Below are 17,517 nucleotides of genomic sequence, written 5' to 3'. Positions count from 1 at the left end.
GGTATTTTCAACATCTATGACTTAAGTGGTATTTCACCATGATCCCTAATATCTTACCTTTCAAATCAATATAGCCAATGCAGGTGGAAAGAATACTAAAGATAAGTTTTCCTAGAGGAAATGAAGTCTATGAAAATGAATCTGGGCTTTGCTTCAATAGAATCATATTTTCTCTTGAACTTTTTTTCTTTTCCCTTGATGCAGGTTTCCAACTATCAATCAGGATGATGGATGTGGTGAACGAGTCTGCAGTTTCTGATTTTGTTTTGCTAGGACTCTCTAAATCCTGGGAACTACAGACATTTTTCTTTGTGGTGTTTTCGCTCTTGTATGTGGCAACAATGGTGGGTAATAGCCTCATAGTCATCACAGTGATAGCCGACTCTCATCTGCACTTCCCCATGTACTTCCTGCTCACCAACCTTTCCATCATTGATATGTCTCTTGCTTCCTTTGCAACCCCTAAGATGATTACAGACTACCTCAGTGGACACAAAACCATCGCCTTTGATGGTTGCATCACCCAGATATTTTTTCTACACCTTTTTACAGGCACTGAGATCATTTTGCTAATGGCTATGTCTTTTGATAGGTATATTGCAATATGCAAGCCTCTCCACTATGCTTCAATCATAAGTCCCCAGACGTGTGTTGCCCTTGTGGGGGTTTCCTGGGTTGTAGGAGTCATGCACTCAATGAGCCAGGTCATATTCGCTCTTACATTGCCATTCTGTGGTCCCAGTGAGGTAGATAGCTTTTTCTGTGACCTTCCTGTGGTATTCCAACTAGCATGTGTAAATACTTATGTCCTGGGCCTCTTTATGATCTCAACAAGTGGCATCATTGCCTTGTCCTGCTTTATTCTTCTATTCAGTTCTTATGTTGTTGTCTTGGTTGCTATCAGAAATCATTCTTCAAAAGGAACATCTAAGGTTTTTTCTACCTGCACAGCTCATTTCATTGTTGTCTTCATGTTCTTTGGACCCTGCATCTTCATCTATATGTGGCCACTAAGCAGTTTTCTGATAGACAAGATTCTATCTGTGTTTTATACCATTTTTACTCCCATTCTGAACCCAGTAATCTATACTTTGAGAAATCAGGAAGTGAAGATAGCCATGAGGAAACTGAAGAATAAGCTTCTAAATTCTAACAAGGCAACTCCATTGCATTATTTTTAGTTTTAATATCTAGTTTTATTCCTGGGTATTAATTGCTACATTTTTTGTGCACACAGAACATATTGGGCTTTTATTTCTCAGGTTATTATCAACTTGAAATTGCCAAAATTTGTGAAATCACAAGTTCATGTTAAAACTATCCTCATACAGATATTTTAAATACATTTTAAATTTCAGAAAAGCAAACTGACAGAAGCAAATTTTTCCAGAAGCAAAGAATATCTATAAAAAGGTTAAGAGTGGTTTCTTCAGTTAGTAAATTCAATATTAGCATTCTATTCATTGGAAAAGAAGAATAGAAAATGAGAAGAGGAAGTATTGATCAAAGGATAACTAGAAGATAATGACATTTACATACAACTAACAATGGAGCTACTCAGAGAACTCTAAAGTATGACAAATTAGTAAATTTCTGTAAGCCTTACAAATTCAATACAGCTATAGGAGTAGCCTCTGATCAATAAGCAATGATTATCTATGCACATTCCTGACATTACTACTTAACATTTAAACAAATTTGTGAGTTCTATTAAAGAAAGCTTGAGTATATTTCATTATAAATGTTTATAGAGTCCAAAGTGAGTGCTGTAAGTAGACACTCACTTTTAGCTAACAAGAAACACATTCATGATAACTCCTTCTGTTAATATAGACTGAATAAAGAGGCTAGAAAATTCTGCCAGTAGAAGATATTATGAAATGAGTTTCAAAACAGTACACTTTGCTTCATACAGACCCTAATGTCAGTTTAATGCCTGGAAAGTTGAAACTAGAATGAAATGAAAGATACAGTATATGATAGTGAATTAATGGAAAGTTTATGCTTTTCTTTAAAGTATTATATTGTTTTACACTTTTGTTAAATTATTTCTTCCTCTTAATATTTGGATGCGAAAATAAATTTGTGATTAGTAATACATTGTCAATATAATAAGTGTATTTCTGTCAGGAAATTTTTTTTTTTTTTTTTTTTCTAATACTTTTAAGAAAGTGCTAGGTTCAAAATTAGGCTGAAGGTACACGAGATATCACTACCACCTGCTGGTAGATACTGGAAATGCAGGTAATTTAAGTCATGATATCTCCTGGATGCTTTACTTTGCAAATCATCGGCTTAGTTGATGACAAATCTTAAAGAATTAACTGTTATTTGGAATTTACTAAATTATACTTACAAAATATGGTGCCCAATATATTATCCAAATTGTATTTACAAAAGGAAAGATCAGTTGCCACCACAGTGTTTGATAAATATCAAGTTGTTATTCTTTTCTGGCATTATTGAACAATCAGAGAAAACCAAAAATTATATATGCATTAAATACCACTAACAAGAGAGAATTTAAGAAAATGAAATTCTTAACTTTTCATTTTAAGCCAAATGATGAGAAATGTTTTTCTTCCTTAGTATGTGTTTTTAATTTTATTAATTAAAATATTAAACAAAGGGATGCTTACAGTTTAAAAGTGTGATATTGTGTTCAAACTAGGCATTTTTTAAATTGTTGAATAAAATCATCTGCAGTATTAACACAAGAATAAAATGTGTCTATAGTTGCAAAATAATAGGTTAATTCTATTTGAAATAGGGATACAGATGGACAAATTTTGGTTGTATGCATAAATTTTTTCTGTTTCAGTTACATGTGCAAATATGTTCAGGATTAAGGAACATATTTACATAGAATTTTTCTATCTGCTGTTTTAGAAATGCTCCAAGTAATGCTTTCAAATAATATCTTTATTTGAACAGGAATTGTTTTTAAATGAATGGGGTTTTGCAAAGTAAAACTGTGGAGTCTTTTTAAAGGGATGTCATCAATCTTCAGTGCTTTTGTGGATAATTCTAAAACTCAAGGGCATTTGCCAAACTCTCAACAGTATAACTCATCAGCAGATAACTCTGTAAGGCAAGTCAATAATGAGATTGAGTAGTTGGATTGATAGTAAGTTTGTCTAGCTGAGAATGAAAAGGGCCATTGATAGCCTCTGGACAACTTCCATATATAAAGAGAACTACCACTTTCTCTGATGGCTCAGCACGAGGAGTCATCATGCAGGATACTTCTACACATTACATAAACTCTAAAATCTTAATTAGGAGCCACAGGTGGATTAATTTGTTGCCGTGTCTCCTCAACATGCTGCTGACACTCTTTAACCAAGGGTAAATATAATCTAATGGCCACAGGCTCCTAAAACAGGAAAGATGGTGCCATTTGCCACTAGGGCATCTAAAGGCAGAAATAATGTTTTATAAAGCATGCTAGATGAAGAGAAACCAGCTAGTATAAACATACCAGGTTGAGGATAGCTTTAAATTATCTGAATTTCCAATAACACATTTGAGGGAACATCGGGAGATGGAGAATTTATAAGAAGAGTATGTTGACAAACAATTTCATATTCCCTTAGGTGTTTGGGAAGCTTGGCAATACCAAACCTATGAGTTCTTAAAAATTTTAAGAAGCTGTTTAGTACAATTAACCAATATTATAAAATGCAGGTGAAAAAAAAAACTGTAAAAGTCAGGTCCAGATGAAATGACAAAATGTAAATTGCAATACATGAAGCAATTGGATATACTGCTACTGCTACTACTGCTAAATCACTTCAGTCGTGTCTGACTCTGTGCGACCCCATAGACAGCAGCCCACCAGGCTCCCCCGTCCCTGGGATTCTCCAGGCAAGAACTCTGGAGTGGGTTGCCATTTCCTTCTCCAATGCATGAAAGTGAAAAGTGAAAGGGAAGTCGCTCAGTCGTGTCTGACTCTTCGCGACCCCATGGACCACAGCCTACCAGGCTCCTCCATCCACGGGATTTTCCAGGCAAGAGTACTGGAGTGGGGTGCCATCACCTTCTCCGCAATTGGATATATGTAATGACAATAAAATCCATAAAGGATATACATTTTATATACTTCCAAAAATATTTGAGGAACATTTCAAAATATTATACAGTGTGATGATGGTGGATTTACATTGAAGGCTAAGGTTTAGACCCCTCCTCTGCATGCGTTTCTTCAAAAGCCCTGGAATGGATCCCAGCAAGAACTTGTTCAAAATTTTGACTCTTTTTTTCTTATAGAAGTGACCTTATATTACCTATATTTAGGCTCTGCATAACCTGGATCTACCCTGAGTGTAGAAGCTAGACTTCTACAAAAATGTTAGACTCTGGTGTGTTTCTACCAGGGTTAAATGCCTGTTTTACTGCTTTTTGGTGCTGCAAACTTGGGCAAGATACCTAAAGTACCTTTGCCTCAGTTTCTGCATGTGTAAAAGAACATGGTAATGGCACCTACATCACAGAGTTTTTTAAGGAATAAAGGAAGTTATTCATATAAAGCACACAATATGTATTCAATACATGTTAGTAAAGTATAATTCTAAAAAACTCTGGGTATTTTTAAGGACCTTGGTACTCTCCTGAACTAACAACATGTTTAATTTGACAAGTAAATTTTTGTTTTATAAATTTAAAGTATTTGTGTCTGTTTTCTTATTGTTTTGCTCAGTTGCTAAGTTGTATTTGACTCTTTGCAACCCCATAGACTGTGGCCTGCCAGGCTCCTCTGTCCATGTGATTTCCCAGGCAAGAATACTGGAGTGGGTTACCATTTCCTCCTCCAGTGAATCTTCCGGACCCAGGGATTGAACCCACATCTCCTGTATTGACAAGCGGATTCGTTACCGCTGAGCTACCAGGGAAGCTCGTTATGTCTGTATGTATGTGCATAAAATTAGTGTGTATTAATTAACTAAGGAAAATTAAAAGTAACTTCCACTAGAAAACTACACAGGTTCTTACATTAATTCAAACCTCTAGAAACTTGTTTTTCTCACTGCTAATAATTTTTGTGAATCAAGAGAACTTCTAAATTGTTGTTTAACTACTATGTGATTGCTTCTATATAATGCATAATTATTAAATAATTGATTTTAGACTGGATAGTCACCACAATTATGGCTGGAATAAGAAAAGTGATATTTGATCATTTGTCAGTCAGTTCAGTCGCTCAGTCGTGTCTGACTCTTTGTGACCCCATGAATCGCAGCACGCCAGGCCTCCCTGTCCATCACCATCTCCCGGAGTTCACCCAGACTCATGTCCATTGAGTCCGTGATGCCATCCAGCCATTTCATTCTCGGTCGTCCCCTTCTCCTCCTGCCCCCAATCCCTCCCAGCATCAAAGTCTTTTCCAATGAGTCAACTCTTCGCACGAGGTGGCCCAAGTACTGGAGTTTCAGCTTTAGCATCATTCCTTCCAAAGAAATCCCAGGGCTGATCTCCTTCAGAATGGACTGGTTGGATCTCCTTGCAGTTCAAGGGACTCTCAAGAGTCTTCTCCAACACCACAGTTCAAAAGCATCAATTCTTCGGCGCTCAGCCTTCTTCACAGTCCAACTCTCACATCCATACATAACCACTGGAAAAACCATAGCCTTGACTGATCCTCTGTATTATTATGGTGAAGACATAGATAAATGCACAGATTAGTGAATACTAACTTAGATAAGTATAACTTGTATATGAACTTGTGTTTATGTGAAGAATTTTTCTACATTGATAAAGGCATGGCATAATGTGATTACTGGACTCTGGTGCCAAGTGGAAGAAGTTCTCGGTAGATGCTACCATTTCAACATGTTTATACTCTTTGTTTCCAAACTTAAACAATGAGCAACAACAACAAAAAGCAAAATAACCTACTTTTCAAATGAGCATTTAAACAAAACACTTAAAGCAAAATTGACGAGAAAGTTGAAATAACCCTCTTCTCTTCCCATGTTTTCCTTATTATTATTTTACTTGGTTATTTTTGGATGCATGTATCCAGATGGGAAACAAGGAGGAAAAAGCAGTCATATAAATCTAATTCATGTGAACTTCTTGCATTTTTATATTTTACTCTGGTAATTTACTCTCAGATGACAATAAAATCCACTGAGCAATTTGACAGTCTTTCTTATATGCTCCAGTAATGATGATTAATTTATAAAGATCAGTGTACTTCTTATTGTGAATTATGTTCAATGCTATTAGTTATACCATGAGGTAAATATGCACAACTTATGATGGAATCAGAAGAACCAACATCCAAATAAGTTTGGAACTGTGACATGGATCATGGGTTGATGCAATCTGTATGGTTGCTAGTATAATTTAGTTGACATTTTATTTGCTTATATCTGATTTTTGTTAAATACAAACATATATACACACACACATACGCATATCCCAACATCTATTAATAGCTATTAATCAGTTCAGTTCAGTTCAGTTGCTCAGTCATGTCTGACTCTTTGCGACCCCATGAATCGCAGCACGCCAGGCCTCCCTGTCCATCACCAACTCCCAGAGTTCACCCAGATTCACGTCCATCGAGTCAGTGATGCCATCCAGCCATCTCATCCTCTGTTGTCCCCTTCTCCTCCTGCTCCCAGTCCCTCCCACCATCAAAGTCTTTTCCAATGAGTCAACTCTTCACATGAGGTGGCCAAAGTACTGGAGTTTCAGCTTTAGCAGCATTTTTTCCAAAGAAATCCCAGGGCTGATCTCCTTCAGAATGGACTGGTTGGATCTCCTTGCAGTCCAAGGGACTCTCAAGAGTCTTCTCCAACACCACAGTTCAAAAGCATCAATTCTTCTGTGCTCAGCCTTCTTCACAGTCCAACTCTCACATCCATACATGACCACAGGAAAAACCATAGCCTTGACTAGACGGACCTTAGTCAGCAAAGTAATGTCTCTGCTTTTGAATATGCTATCTAGGTTTGTCATAACTTTTCTTCCAAGGAGTAAGCGTCTTTTAATTTCATGGCTGCAGTCACCATCATGTTTGTGTTTTATATTTTACTCTGGTAAGTTACATTGCCAGTGTAGGGAGATTTACATTTACTATCTCTTTAAAATTTACTTTGTTATTAAAGAAAATATTTAGGCCTGGAGGTTCCAGGTTTTTTCCTATCTCTAGTAGTCTTTTTATGGCTAATAATCTCTAGCCTATCACCAATTTGCCTGACCCTGTTTTTTGCCTGAGAATTGTGCTAAGACTCTGAAGCCATCAATAAAAGTTTAATTTTCGCCTTTTCATCATCCACCACCCACCAAAGGAAACTAAAAGGGGAAAGTGTATCTTAGACTGAAAATACTAGTGCTTGAAAGCACACTTACAAATTTGTTTTAACCCAATTAAATATCTATCTATTAACTTTTTCATCTTGTCTGGTATAATTATATTGCTTAGCCTTCAGTGAAGAAAACAGAAACCACTGCTCCCCATTGCTTCCTATAGCTTGCATTACCACCTGAACTACTCCCGACTCCCCAGCCAGGTCTGTGGAAAAACCGTCTTGCATGAATCAGTCCTTGGTGCCTAAAAGGTTGCGGATCACTGCACTCAGTTCAGTTCAGTCACCCAGTCGTGTGTGACTCTTTGTGACCCCATGTACTGCAGCATGCCAGGCTTCCCTGTTCATCACAAACTCCCGGAGCTTTCTCACACTCATGTACATCAAGTCGGTGATGCCATCCAACCATCTCATCTTCTGTCGTCCCCTTCTCCTCCTGCCCTCAATCTTTCCCAGCATCAGGGTCTTTTCCAATGAGTCTGTTCTTTGCATCAGTTCAGTTCAGTTCAGTTCATTCACGCAGTCATGTCTGACTCTGCGATTCCATGGACTGCAGCACGCCAGGCCTCCCTGTCCAAGTGCACTTCTAGAATAAGTTTCTGCATTTTGCATCCCACTTGCTGTATATGAGAGTGTCTCTGGTCTGGTCAAGACAGTATGATATGAAATTTTGAATTTTTGCCAGTATGTGAGAGATGATATTTCAGTATAGTTCTACTTTAAAAACAAGTTCTTCAAATAAAGACAAATGACTTAGTGCATTTATCAGTGAAATAAAAATGTACTGAGTTGGTTAAAAAAGTTCATTTGGGTTTTTCCATAGCATCTTATGGAAAACTCCAAAGTAACTTTTTGGCCAACCGAATAGTTCTTGGACAGGCCAAAAAAAGGAAAGAAAAGACCAGGACTGAATAAAATAAAAAGGACCTATGCTATACATGTATCACTGGAGATTAGAAAATTGGTCATCGATTCACATGCTGAGGAGATTAAACAATTAAAGAATGTTAAATAAAAGCAGAAGATGACAGATTTACACAGATGAATTTGTTAATTTCCTAAAAAAAAATAAGTTACCACATTTTCTTAAGGAGAAGAAGAAAACTGAAGATGTCAATAGCTATGGAACATGTTGAAAAAGAGGTTAAAGATACTACCTTATAAATCACAGGACACATTCAATTTTAAGTACAAAGTCTTCCAAAACTTCAAAGAACAGATAATGCTAGGGAATAAAAATTCTGTTCTGAATATTTTTACTCATTTTATGAGTCTATCATTGTCTCAGCACCAAAAATGGATGTAGATAGCACAACTTCAAAACACTACAGGTCAGTTTCACTTGTAAATCTATGTGTAAAACTCCTACATTAAAAAATTAGTACATCAAACCCCAGTATGATATTCTCATATAATATGTTATAACCAGGATTTATGTTAAGTATGTGAAAATATTCTCATTGGATGCTCTATTAATGATTTTTTAATAGTTGAGATTAAAAGAGGACTTTATTATATATTCTTAAGTAGGAAGTCAAGAAACACCTGGAGTAACAGGCAAATTTGGCCTTGGAATAAGGAATGAAGCAGGGCAGGCTAACAGAGTTTTGCCAACAAAATGCACTGGTCATAGCAAACACCCTCTTCCAACAACACAAGAGAAGACTCTACACATTGAAATCACCAGATAGTCAACACCAAAATCAGATTGATTATATTCTTTGCAGCCAAAGATGGAGAAGCTCTATACAGTCAACAAAACAAAACCAGGAGCTGACTGTGGCTCAGATCCTGAACTCCTTATTGCCAGATTCAGACTTAAATTGAAGAAAGTAGGGAAAACCACTAGACCATTCAGGTAGGACCTAAGTCAAATCCCTTATGATTATATAGTGGAAGTGGGAAACAGATTTAAGGGTCTAGATCTGATAGATAGAGTGCCTGATGAACTATGGAATGAGGTTCGTGACATTGTACAGGAGACAAGAATCAAGACCATCCCCATGGAAAAGAAATGCAAAAAAGCAAAATGGCTGTCTGGGGAGGCCTTACAAATGGCTATGAAAAGAAGAGAGGCAAAAAGCAAAGGAGAAAAGGAAAGATATATGCATCTGAATGCAGAGTTCCAAAGAATAGCAAGAAGAGATAAGAAAGCCTTCTTTAGCGATCAATGCAAAGAAATAGAGGAAAACAACAGAATGGGAAAAGACTAGAGATCTCTTCAAGAAAATTAGAGATACCAAGGGAACATTTCATGCAAAGATGGGCTTGATAAAGGACAGAAATGGTCTGAACCTAACAGAAGCAGAAGATATTAAGAGCAGGTGGCAAGAATACACAGAAGAACTGTACAAAAAAGATCTTCATGACCCAGATAATCAGGATGATGTGATCACTAATCTAGAGCCAGACATCTTGGAATGTGAAGTCAAGTGGGCCTTGGAAAGCATCACTGCGAACAAAGCTAGTGGCGGTGATGGAATTCCAGTTAAGCTGTTTCAAACCCTAAAAGATGATGCTGTGAAAGTGCTGCACTCAAGATGCCAGCAAATTTGGAAAACTCAGCAGTGGCCACAGGACTGGAAAAGGTCAGTTTTCATTCCAATCCCAAAGAAAGGCAATGCCAAAGAATGCTCGAACTACTGCACAATTGGACTCATCTCACATGCTAGTAAAGTAATGCTCAAAATTCTCCAAGCCAGGCTTTAGCAATACATGAACCATGAACTTCCTGATGTTCAAGCTGGTTTTAAAAAAGGCAGAGTAACCAGAGATCAAATTGCCAACATCCGCTAGATCATGGAAAAAGCAAGAGAGTTCCAGAAAAACATCTAGTTCTGCTTTATTGACTATGCCAAAGCCTTTGACTGTGTGGATCACAATAAACTGTGGGAAATTCGGAAAGAGATGGGAATGCTAGACCACCTGACCTGCCTCTTGAGAAACCTGTATGCAGGTCAGGAAGCAACAGTTAGAACTGGACATGGAACAACAGACTGGTTTCAAATAGGAAAAGGAGTATGTCAAGGCTGTATATCGTCACCCTGCTTATTTAACTTCTATGCAGAGTACATCATGAGAAACACTGGACTGGAAGAAACACAAGCTGGAATCAAGATTGCCGGGAGAAATATCAATCACCTCAGATATGCAGATGACACCACCCTTATGGCAGAAAGTGAAGAGGAACTAAAAGGCCTCTTGATGAAAGTAAAAGAGGAGAGTGAAAAAGTTGGCTTAAAGCTCAACATTCAGAAAACGAAGATCATGGCATCTGGTCCCATCACTTCATGGGAAATAGATGGGGAAACAGTGGAAACAGTGTCAGACTTTATTTTTTGGGGTTCCAAAATCACTGCAGATGGTGACTGCAGCCATGAAATTAAAAGATGCTTACTCCTTAGAAGAAAAGTTATGACCAACCTAGATAGCATATTCAAAAGCAGAGATATTACTTTGCTGACTAAGATCCATCTAGTCAAGGCTATGGTTTTTCCTGTGGTCATGTATGGATGTGAGAGTTGGACTGTGAAGAGGACTGAGCGCCGAAGAATTGATGCTTTTGAATTGTGGTGTTGGAGAAGGCTCTTGAGGGTCCCTTGGACTGCAAGGAGATCCAACCAGTCTATTCTGAAGGAGATCAGCCCTGGGATTTCTTTGGAAGGAATGATGCTAAAGCTGAAGCTCCAGTACTTTGGCCACCTCATGTGAAGAGTTGACTCATTGGAAAAGACTCTGATGCTGGGAGAGATTTGGGGCAGGAGGAGAACGGTAGGACCCAGGATGAGATGGCTGGATGGCATCACTGACTCGATGGACATGAGTCCTGTGAACTCCGGGATTTGGTGTTGGACAGGGAGGCCTGGTGTGCTGTAATTCATGGGGTCACAAAGAGTTGGACACGACTGAGCGACTGAACCTGAATTGAACTGATTTTGGGGGATCCGATATTCTATGCTGAGTTTTTCCATATTCTCATTAAGGTGGAAAATGTCACTAAAGATTCAATTCTTCATAAAATATTTCATAAGTTCCTGTGTCAGATTTCCCTAAATCAATTTGAAACACACTGCCTGTAATCAGTGGAAGTAAGATGCAGGTTCAGAACTCTGGGAGCTGAGGGAAAACGGAAAGTGATTTGGCTCTCTGAACTGAAACAACAAACCAGCAAACATCTAGTGACAAAGAATCACCATGGGACACATTAGACCTCCCACAGTTCCAGTTCATTCCCTAGTCCTGAACCAAATAGAGAAATAATAAATTGAGAAAAAGGTGAAATAAAGTGTTGTAAAGAAGAGGTGGTTTGTCTAAGTCAATTTTTTTTTATAGTTTTACATCTGATGCAGCTTTCTTATAGGAGTATTTGATTTGAAAGAAACCAAAACTTGTTTCAACTTTCTTGAGATCTGCAGATAAGTAAACTTGGTAGGTTTTCTTCACTTAGTGTCAAGCACTTGCTTGATCCACTTGCTTGGGATTTCTTTCTTTAAAATGGGTTGGGACCTTTAACTAGAGAAAGAAACTTGGAACAATGACTTGTGATGCTTGGATTTACAATTTAGTTGAAATTCTTTTACGTCAACCACATAATATTAACACTCATGTTAGTCTGGCACATAAAATTTTCCTTTGATAATGATAGAAAATGATTTAAGGATCTATATCGGTAATATTTAAGCTAAATTTTATTTTAAGGTCTTCTGAGCAGAGGAGGTTTTCTAGAGGCATATCCATGTGCATGCTAAGTTGCTTTAGTTGTGTCCGACTCTGTGTAACACCATAGGCAGTAGCCTGCCAGGTTTCTCTGTCCATGGGATTCTCCAGGCAAGAATAATGGAGTGGGTTGCCATTTCCTTCTCCATAATATTTTGTATTTATAGCAGTTTATCCTAGCCCAGTCCAATACACAGACAAAAATGGCACTCAGTAGGCCACAGTGTTACTCTCCTTGAGGATTTCTGGCATTTTTCTTCTCCTCCTTCCACACTTATTAATTTCTCATTCATTTTCACTAATAGAAAGTTGTCATTTCATAGGAGACTGACAAAATTAAAAGGTATTATCAAGAATGCTTGCTTAGACCCATACTTACTCCTCTTGGATACAAATTCCCTTCCCCACAAGAGAATGCAGTGGAGGATGCCCATTCCATTCCAGGTGATAGTTGTAACCTAGATGTCCTTTGGAATGTTTAGGTTATTTCATCACAGCATTCATTGTTCATTCTCTTGATTATTTTTTAACATTCAAATTTTTGGGAGAATCTTTGTAAAGCATCAGATAGCAATAACTCATCTAGAAAATATTTTCAGAGAATACAATTTTCCAAGCTAATACATTTGAAACTTAAATTTATCTCTTTAAGCAAAATGCATTAACCAAATATATATGACCTCCTATCTTTTTAACTAGAAAGGGCCTTTATTATCAAAGTCATTTATGGTACATTAAGTAATATTAAATGCAATTTACATCAACTGTCTAAACTCAACTCCTCTCATCTTCCAATCTGGATAATTCCATTTGTCACAACCTCTTAAACCATACTTTTTAGATTCTATTAGAGACTCTATTATCAAGGATTGTGGAAAGGGTTTTAAAGCCCTGGGATGAGGTTCTGGATGTATTGAGCATGTTAGTTAACTTTTCTAATACTCTATTTCCACATATGAAAAATGTGGACAATAATCTCCTCCTCGCCAGATTATTATAAGTACTTTAATGCACACAAAATGTATGTGAAAACACTTCCAAACTAAACAATTTTGCCCACTGACATTATGCTTTTTACACTATTTTTTACAGAGACTGACCCTTATCACTTCTAATTATAACTTAGAAAATGAAAAGTGAGAAACCTTTTCTTTAAAAAAATGTTCTTGTGCTTCTAAAACATATTTTTTTAAATGAATTCTCAAAAGCTCTCTCTGCATTGTTCCAAAGAAGCTGCAGAGAGAACATAGGCAGAAAGGATTATTTTATAATCTATTGGCAAAGTGTTTATTTTCTCAATTGTGTATTATCTTGTAATTCATGTTTTCACTTATTGCTTATCTCAACTTATGCCTAATTAGAAATCATTGTGTTGCTGGATATTTTTAAAAGGAGATATCTTACTTCACTAGGTCCGAGAAATTCTAGACAAAAACCTAGAAATTCCATATACTGAATATAATTCATCTTTTGGAAGGTTTCTGAGTTGATAAGTGAAATGCTGCACTCTGCCTTCAAATGATCTGTGTTAACTAAGTCAGATCTTTGCATTCATGGCTGTCACTTTATCTATTGATGTTCTGTGCTATATTCTGGTCATCTCAGTTTACTTCTTTTCATATGATACAATGTTAGCTTCAAAGGGACTGTGCTTCAAACCAAAACAGCTCTAATAACTTCAGAGACAACATAGATTAAATGGTTTTAATGATGTAGTGGAAATTAAGTAACAGAAAAAAGACCGAGGCAAGAGGAGAGAGACTTGCATAGCAAAAATTGCAGGTCTTTTCCTTGTAAGTGTGGCCTCTGAGACTTCTCTAAGGATTGAAGCTGCTTGTGGATAATCCCAAATGGGTAATGAAAATCATCCAGGCAAGAAGGCAATACAAGATTCTGGACACCTTAGCTCTTCCTATTAATTGTTGTATTTGCAATGGAGATTTATTGTTTTGCTTAGCCTCATATTTGACCCACAAGTGTATAAAATAAAGTGTTGACTTCCTGCATCTGCACCTCTTAGCTATCCTTCATCAGTAAGGATAATTGAGAGAAGAATCTCTTTGTTAAAATTGTAGATAAAACATTTTCTATTAGAAACAACTCTAGAGCATTTTAAATTAATGTTGAGAAGAACCTTTTAGGATCAGGGTCTACTTTTTTTGCTCTTGATAAAAATGAATGTTTTCCTTTGTAGGTACTTCATGAACCAAGAAAATAATTCTAGGGTGGCTGAGTTTGTGCTGCTGGGGCTCTCCAGTTCCTGGGAGCTCCAGTATTTCTTCTTCATGTTGTTTAATTTCTTGTATATCATCATTGTGCTGGGCAACCTCCTCATTGTACTCACAGTGATCTCTGAACCTGCCCTGCATACACCTATGTACATAATGCTCAGTAATCTTTCTATACTTGATGTCTTCCTGGCCACTTATGCAACCCCCAAGATGATTCATGATTTCCTTCATGAACCCAAGACCATCTCCTTCGAGGGCTGCATGGCCCAGATATTCTTACTCCATGTCTTTGCTGGTGGTGAGATGGTTCTCCTTGTAGCTATGGCATATGACAGATATGTAGCCATATGCAAACCTCTCCATTATGCAACCATCATGAACGTGTGTAAATGTACAGGTCTGGTAGTAGGCTCTTGGGTGATTGGGGTCATGCACTCCTTGAGCCAATTAGCTTTCACTGTAAACCTGCCTTTCTGTGGTCCAAATGTTGTGAACAGTTATTACTGTGACCTTACTTTGGTCATCAAACTTGCCTGTACGGATACATATGTCCCTGAAGTGTTGATGCTTTTGGATAGTGGTCTCATGGGGGTGGCCTCATTCTTGCTCTTGCTGGTCTCCTACACAGCCATCCTGGTCACTGTGCAACGTCGTTCCTCAATGGACATGGCCAAGGCCCGCAGCACTCTGACTGCCCACATCATTGTGGTTACGCTCTTTTTTGGGCCCTGTATCTTCATCTATGCCTGGCCTTTCAGCAGCTTCCCAGTGGATAAAGTCCTTTCTGTGTTCTCTACAGTTTTCACACCTATATTGAACCCCATAATCTACACACTGAGAAACAAAGAGGTGAAATTGGCAATGCATAAACTGAAGACCCGCTATGTATGTTCTAGGCTGCCTTCTCAACTGTCTCACCTAAGACTAGATGTGTTGAGTTGAGTAGATAGAAATACACTTGAGGAAACATGGATTGTCTGTTTTTCTGGTGACCACCATCGTTTTTAAAAATATTTTATTTGCTTAAAGTGATAAAGATAATGCTTGTTCTTTGTTAAATATCTATTGTAAAGAAGCTTACATACAATTATGCATTCTCTAACCACAATTATTTTTGATATAGTTTTATAGTTAATTTGCTTATATTTGCTACCTAATGTCAGTGGCAAGATATTTCACAAACTATTGTATAATTTAAATTGTATGACTATGTTACCTGCACAAACACAGACATGCAGATCAATGGAACAGAACAGAGAGCCTAGAAATAAACACACGCAATTATGGTCAATTATTGTTTAGTTGCTAAGCCATGTGCAACTCTTTGTGACCCCACTGGCTGCAGCATGCCAGACTTTCCTGTCCTTCGCTTTCTCCCGGAGTTTGCTCAAATTCATGTCCATTGAGTCAGTGATGTTATCTAATCTCTTATCCTCTGCTGCCCTCTTCTCCTTTTGCCTTCGGTCTTTCCCAGTATCAGAGTCTTTTTCAATGAGCTGGCTCTTCTCGTCAGCTGGCCAAAGTAGTGGAGCTTCAGTTTCAGCATCAGTCCTTCCAGTGAATATTCAGGGTTGATTTCCTTTAGGATTGACTGGTTCAATCTCCTTGCATTCTAAGGGACTCTCAAGAGTCTTCTCCAGTACAACAATTTGAAAGTAGCCACTCTTCTGCGCTCAGCAATTCTGTGCTCACAACTGTACATGAGTATTGGTAAAAACATATCTCTGCCTATACAGATCTTTGTTGGCAAAGTGATTTCTTTGCTTTTTAATATGCTGTCTAGGTTTGTCAGAGCTTTCCTTCCAAGGAGCAAAGATCTTTTAATTTCATAGCTGTATTCACTGTCTGCAGTGGTTTATGGTCAACTAGTCTACAACAAAGGAAGCAAGAATATACCATAAAGAAAAGACAGTCTCATCTATTCAAGGCACAGCCATTTACTTTTTGGTATTTTGTTAGCAGATGAAGAATTATTCAAATAAATAGTTTTTTAATTTCGGAAACATTTTTGTCTGCTTCCTTCTTCTCATTTTATAGTAATTAATCTGTTCTCCTGCAATAAATATTTCCCTCTTCAAGTATTAATTAGTAATGTTGGTTACTACGAGTGAAATGACACAGAACATACAAGACATACAAGACGTACACAAGAGACATACACTCTGGCCAGAGGGACAAGAGCTGGGCAAACTAATTGCCATTTATTATTATAAAGCCCTCCTTAGGCAGAATTCCAGACTGTAAGAATAAGCCTTTTCAGTACAGTGCAGGTGCATACATGTTATCGTACAGCAAAGGGGAGTGAAATCTCTGTCTACTGCAGAGTCAGCGCAAAGCCCTCATCTCCTTCTTATCTCAAGAAGGGAATGCTCCCTTGTTTGCAAGGGACCATTAAACTCAAGGCTGTGTCCAGACTCTTTGGCAGAACGCCTCGTATGCAAGGACGCTAAGCCTGAGCAGAGAGACCCATTTGCAGGCACATCTCTGCTACCCTATTAACCCTTCATAATAATTCTAATGATAATATATTCTCCTTTTAAGTAGTCTTTTCCCAGTTATTTTTAAGGGACATTTGATCAATACATACATTTTATGTATCAGAATATGTGGTAGAAAACACCATTATAACAGCTAGTAGAATACTCACCATGCGAGAGGTATTGCTCAAACACATTTCATTTTGTTAAAAAATAAAGGAAGTCTCTTCAATGAGTGGTGCTGTAAAAACTGGACAGCTACATGTGAAAGAATAAAATTAGAACATTCTAACATCACATGCAAAAATAAACTCAAGATATATTAAAGACCTAAATATAAGACTAGATCCATAAAACTCCTAAAAGAAAACATAAGCAGAACACACTTTGACATAAATCATAGCAATATTTTTGGATCTATCTCATAAAGCAAAGGAAAAAAATAAACTAATAGGACCTAATTAAATTTAAAAGCTTTTTCACACCAAAGGAACTCATCAACAAAGCAAAAATGCAACATACTGAATGGGATAAAATATTTGCGAATGTGACTGATAAGTGGTTAACAGCCAAAATATAGAAGAAGCATCATACAATTCAGCATCAAATAAAGCAATGACCTGATTTAAAAATGGGCAGAAGAACTGAATAGGCATTTTTCCAAAGAGGAAATGCGGAAGGCCAATAGGTATATAAATAACAAGTGGTGAGGATCTGGAGAAAAGGGAACCCTTGTACACTGTTGATGTGAATGTACATTGGTATAGTCACTGTGGG

At 37.4% G+C, this 17,517-nt stretch overlaps 2 protein-coding genes across 2 annotated transcripts; both read left to right on the top strand.

Moving 5' to 3' along the window:
* LOC102180597 (olfactory receptor 4K2) lies at nucleotides 225-1,181 on the top strand. Its single transcript, XM_005685571.2, has one exon. It carries the CDS (start codon nucleotides 225-227, stop codon nucleotides 1,179-1,181), a length of 957 nt encoding a protein of 318 aa, XP_005685628.2.
* LOC102180856 (olfactory receptor 4K15-like) lies at nucleotides 14,234-15,205 on the top strand. The gene has a single exon (XM_005685572.1). The coding sequence runs from the start codon at nucleotides 14,234-14,236 to the stop codon at nucleotides 15,203-15,205; it is 972 nt and encodes a 323-aa protein (XP_005685629.1).

The sequence above is a fragment of the Capra hircus genome, chromosome 10 (assembly GCF_001704415.2).
Source record: "Capra hircus breed San Clemente chromosome 10, ASM170441v1, whole genome shotgun sequence".
In the NCBI taxonomy this organism is placed as follows: Eukaryota; Metazoa; Chordata; class Mammalia; order Artiodactyla; family Bovidae; genus Capra; species Capra hircus.
This window is presented reverse-complemented; position numbering and strand designations above follow the sequence as displayed.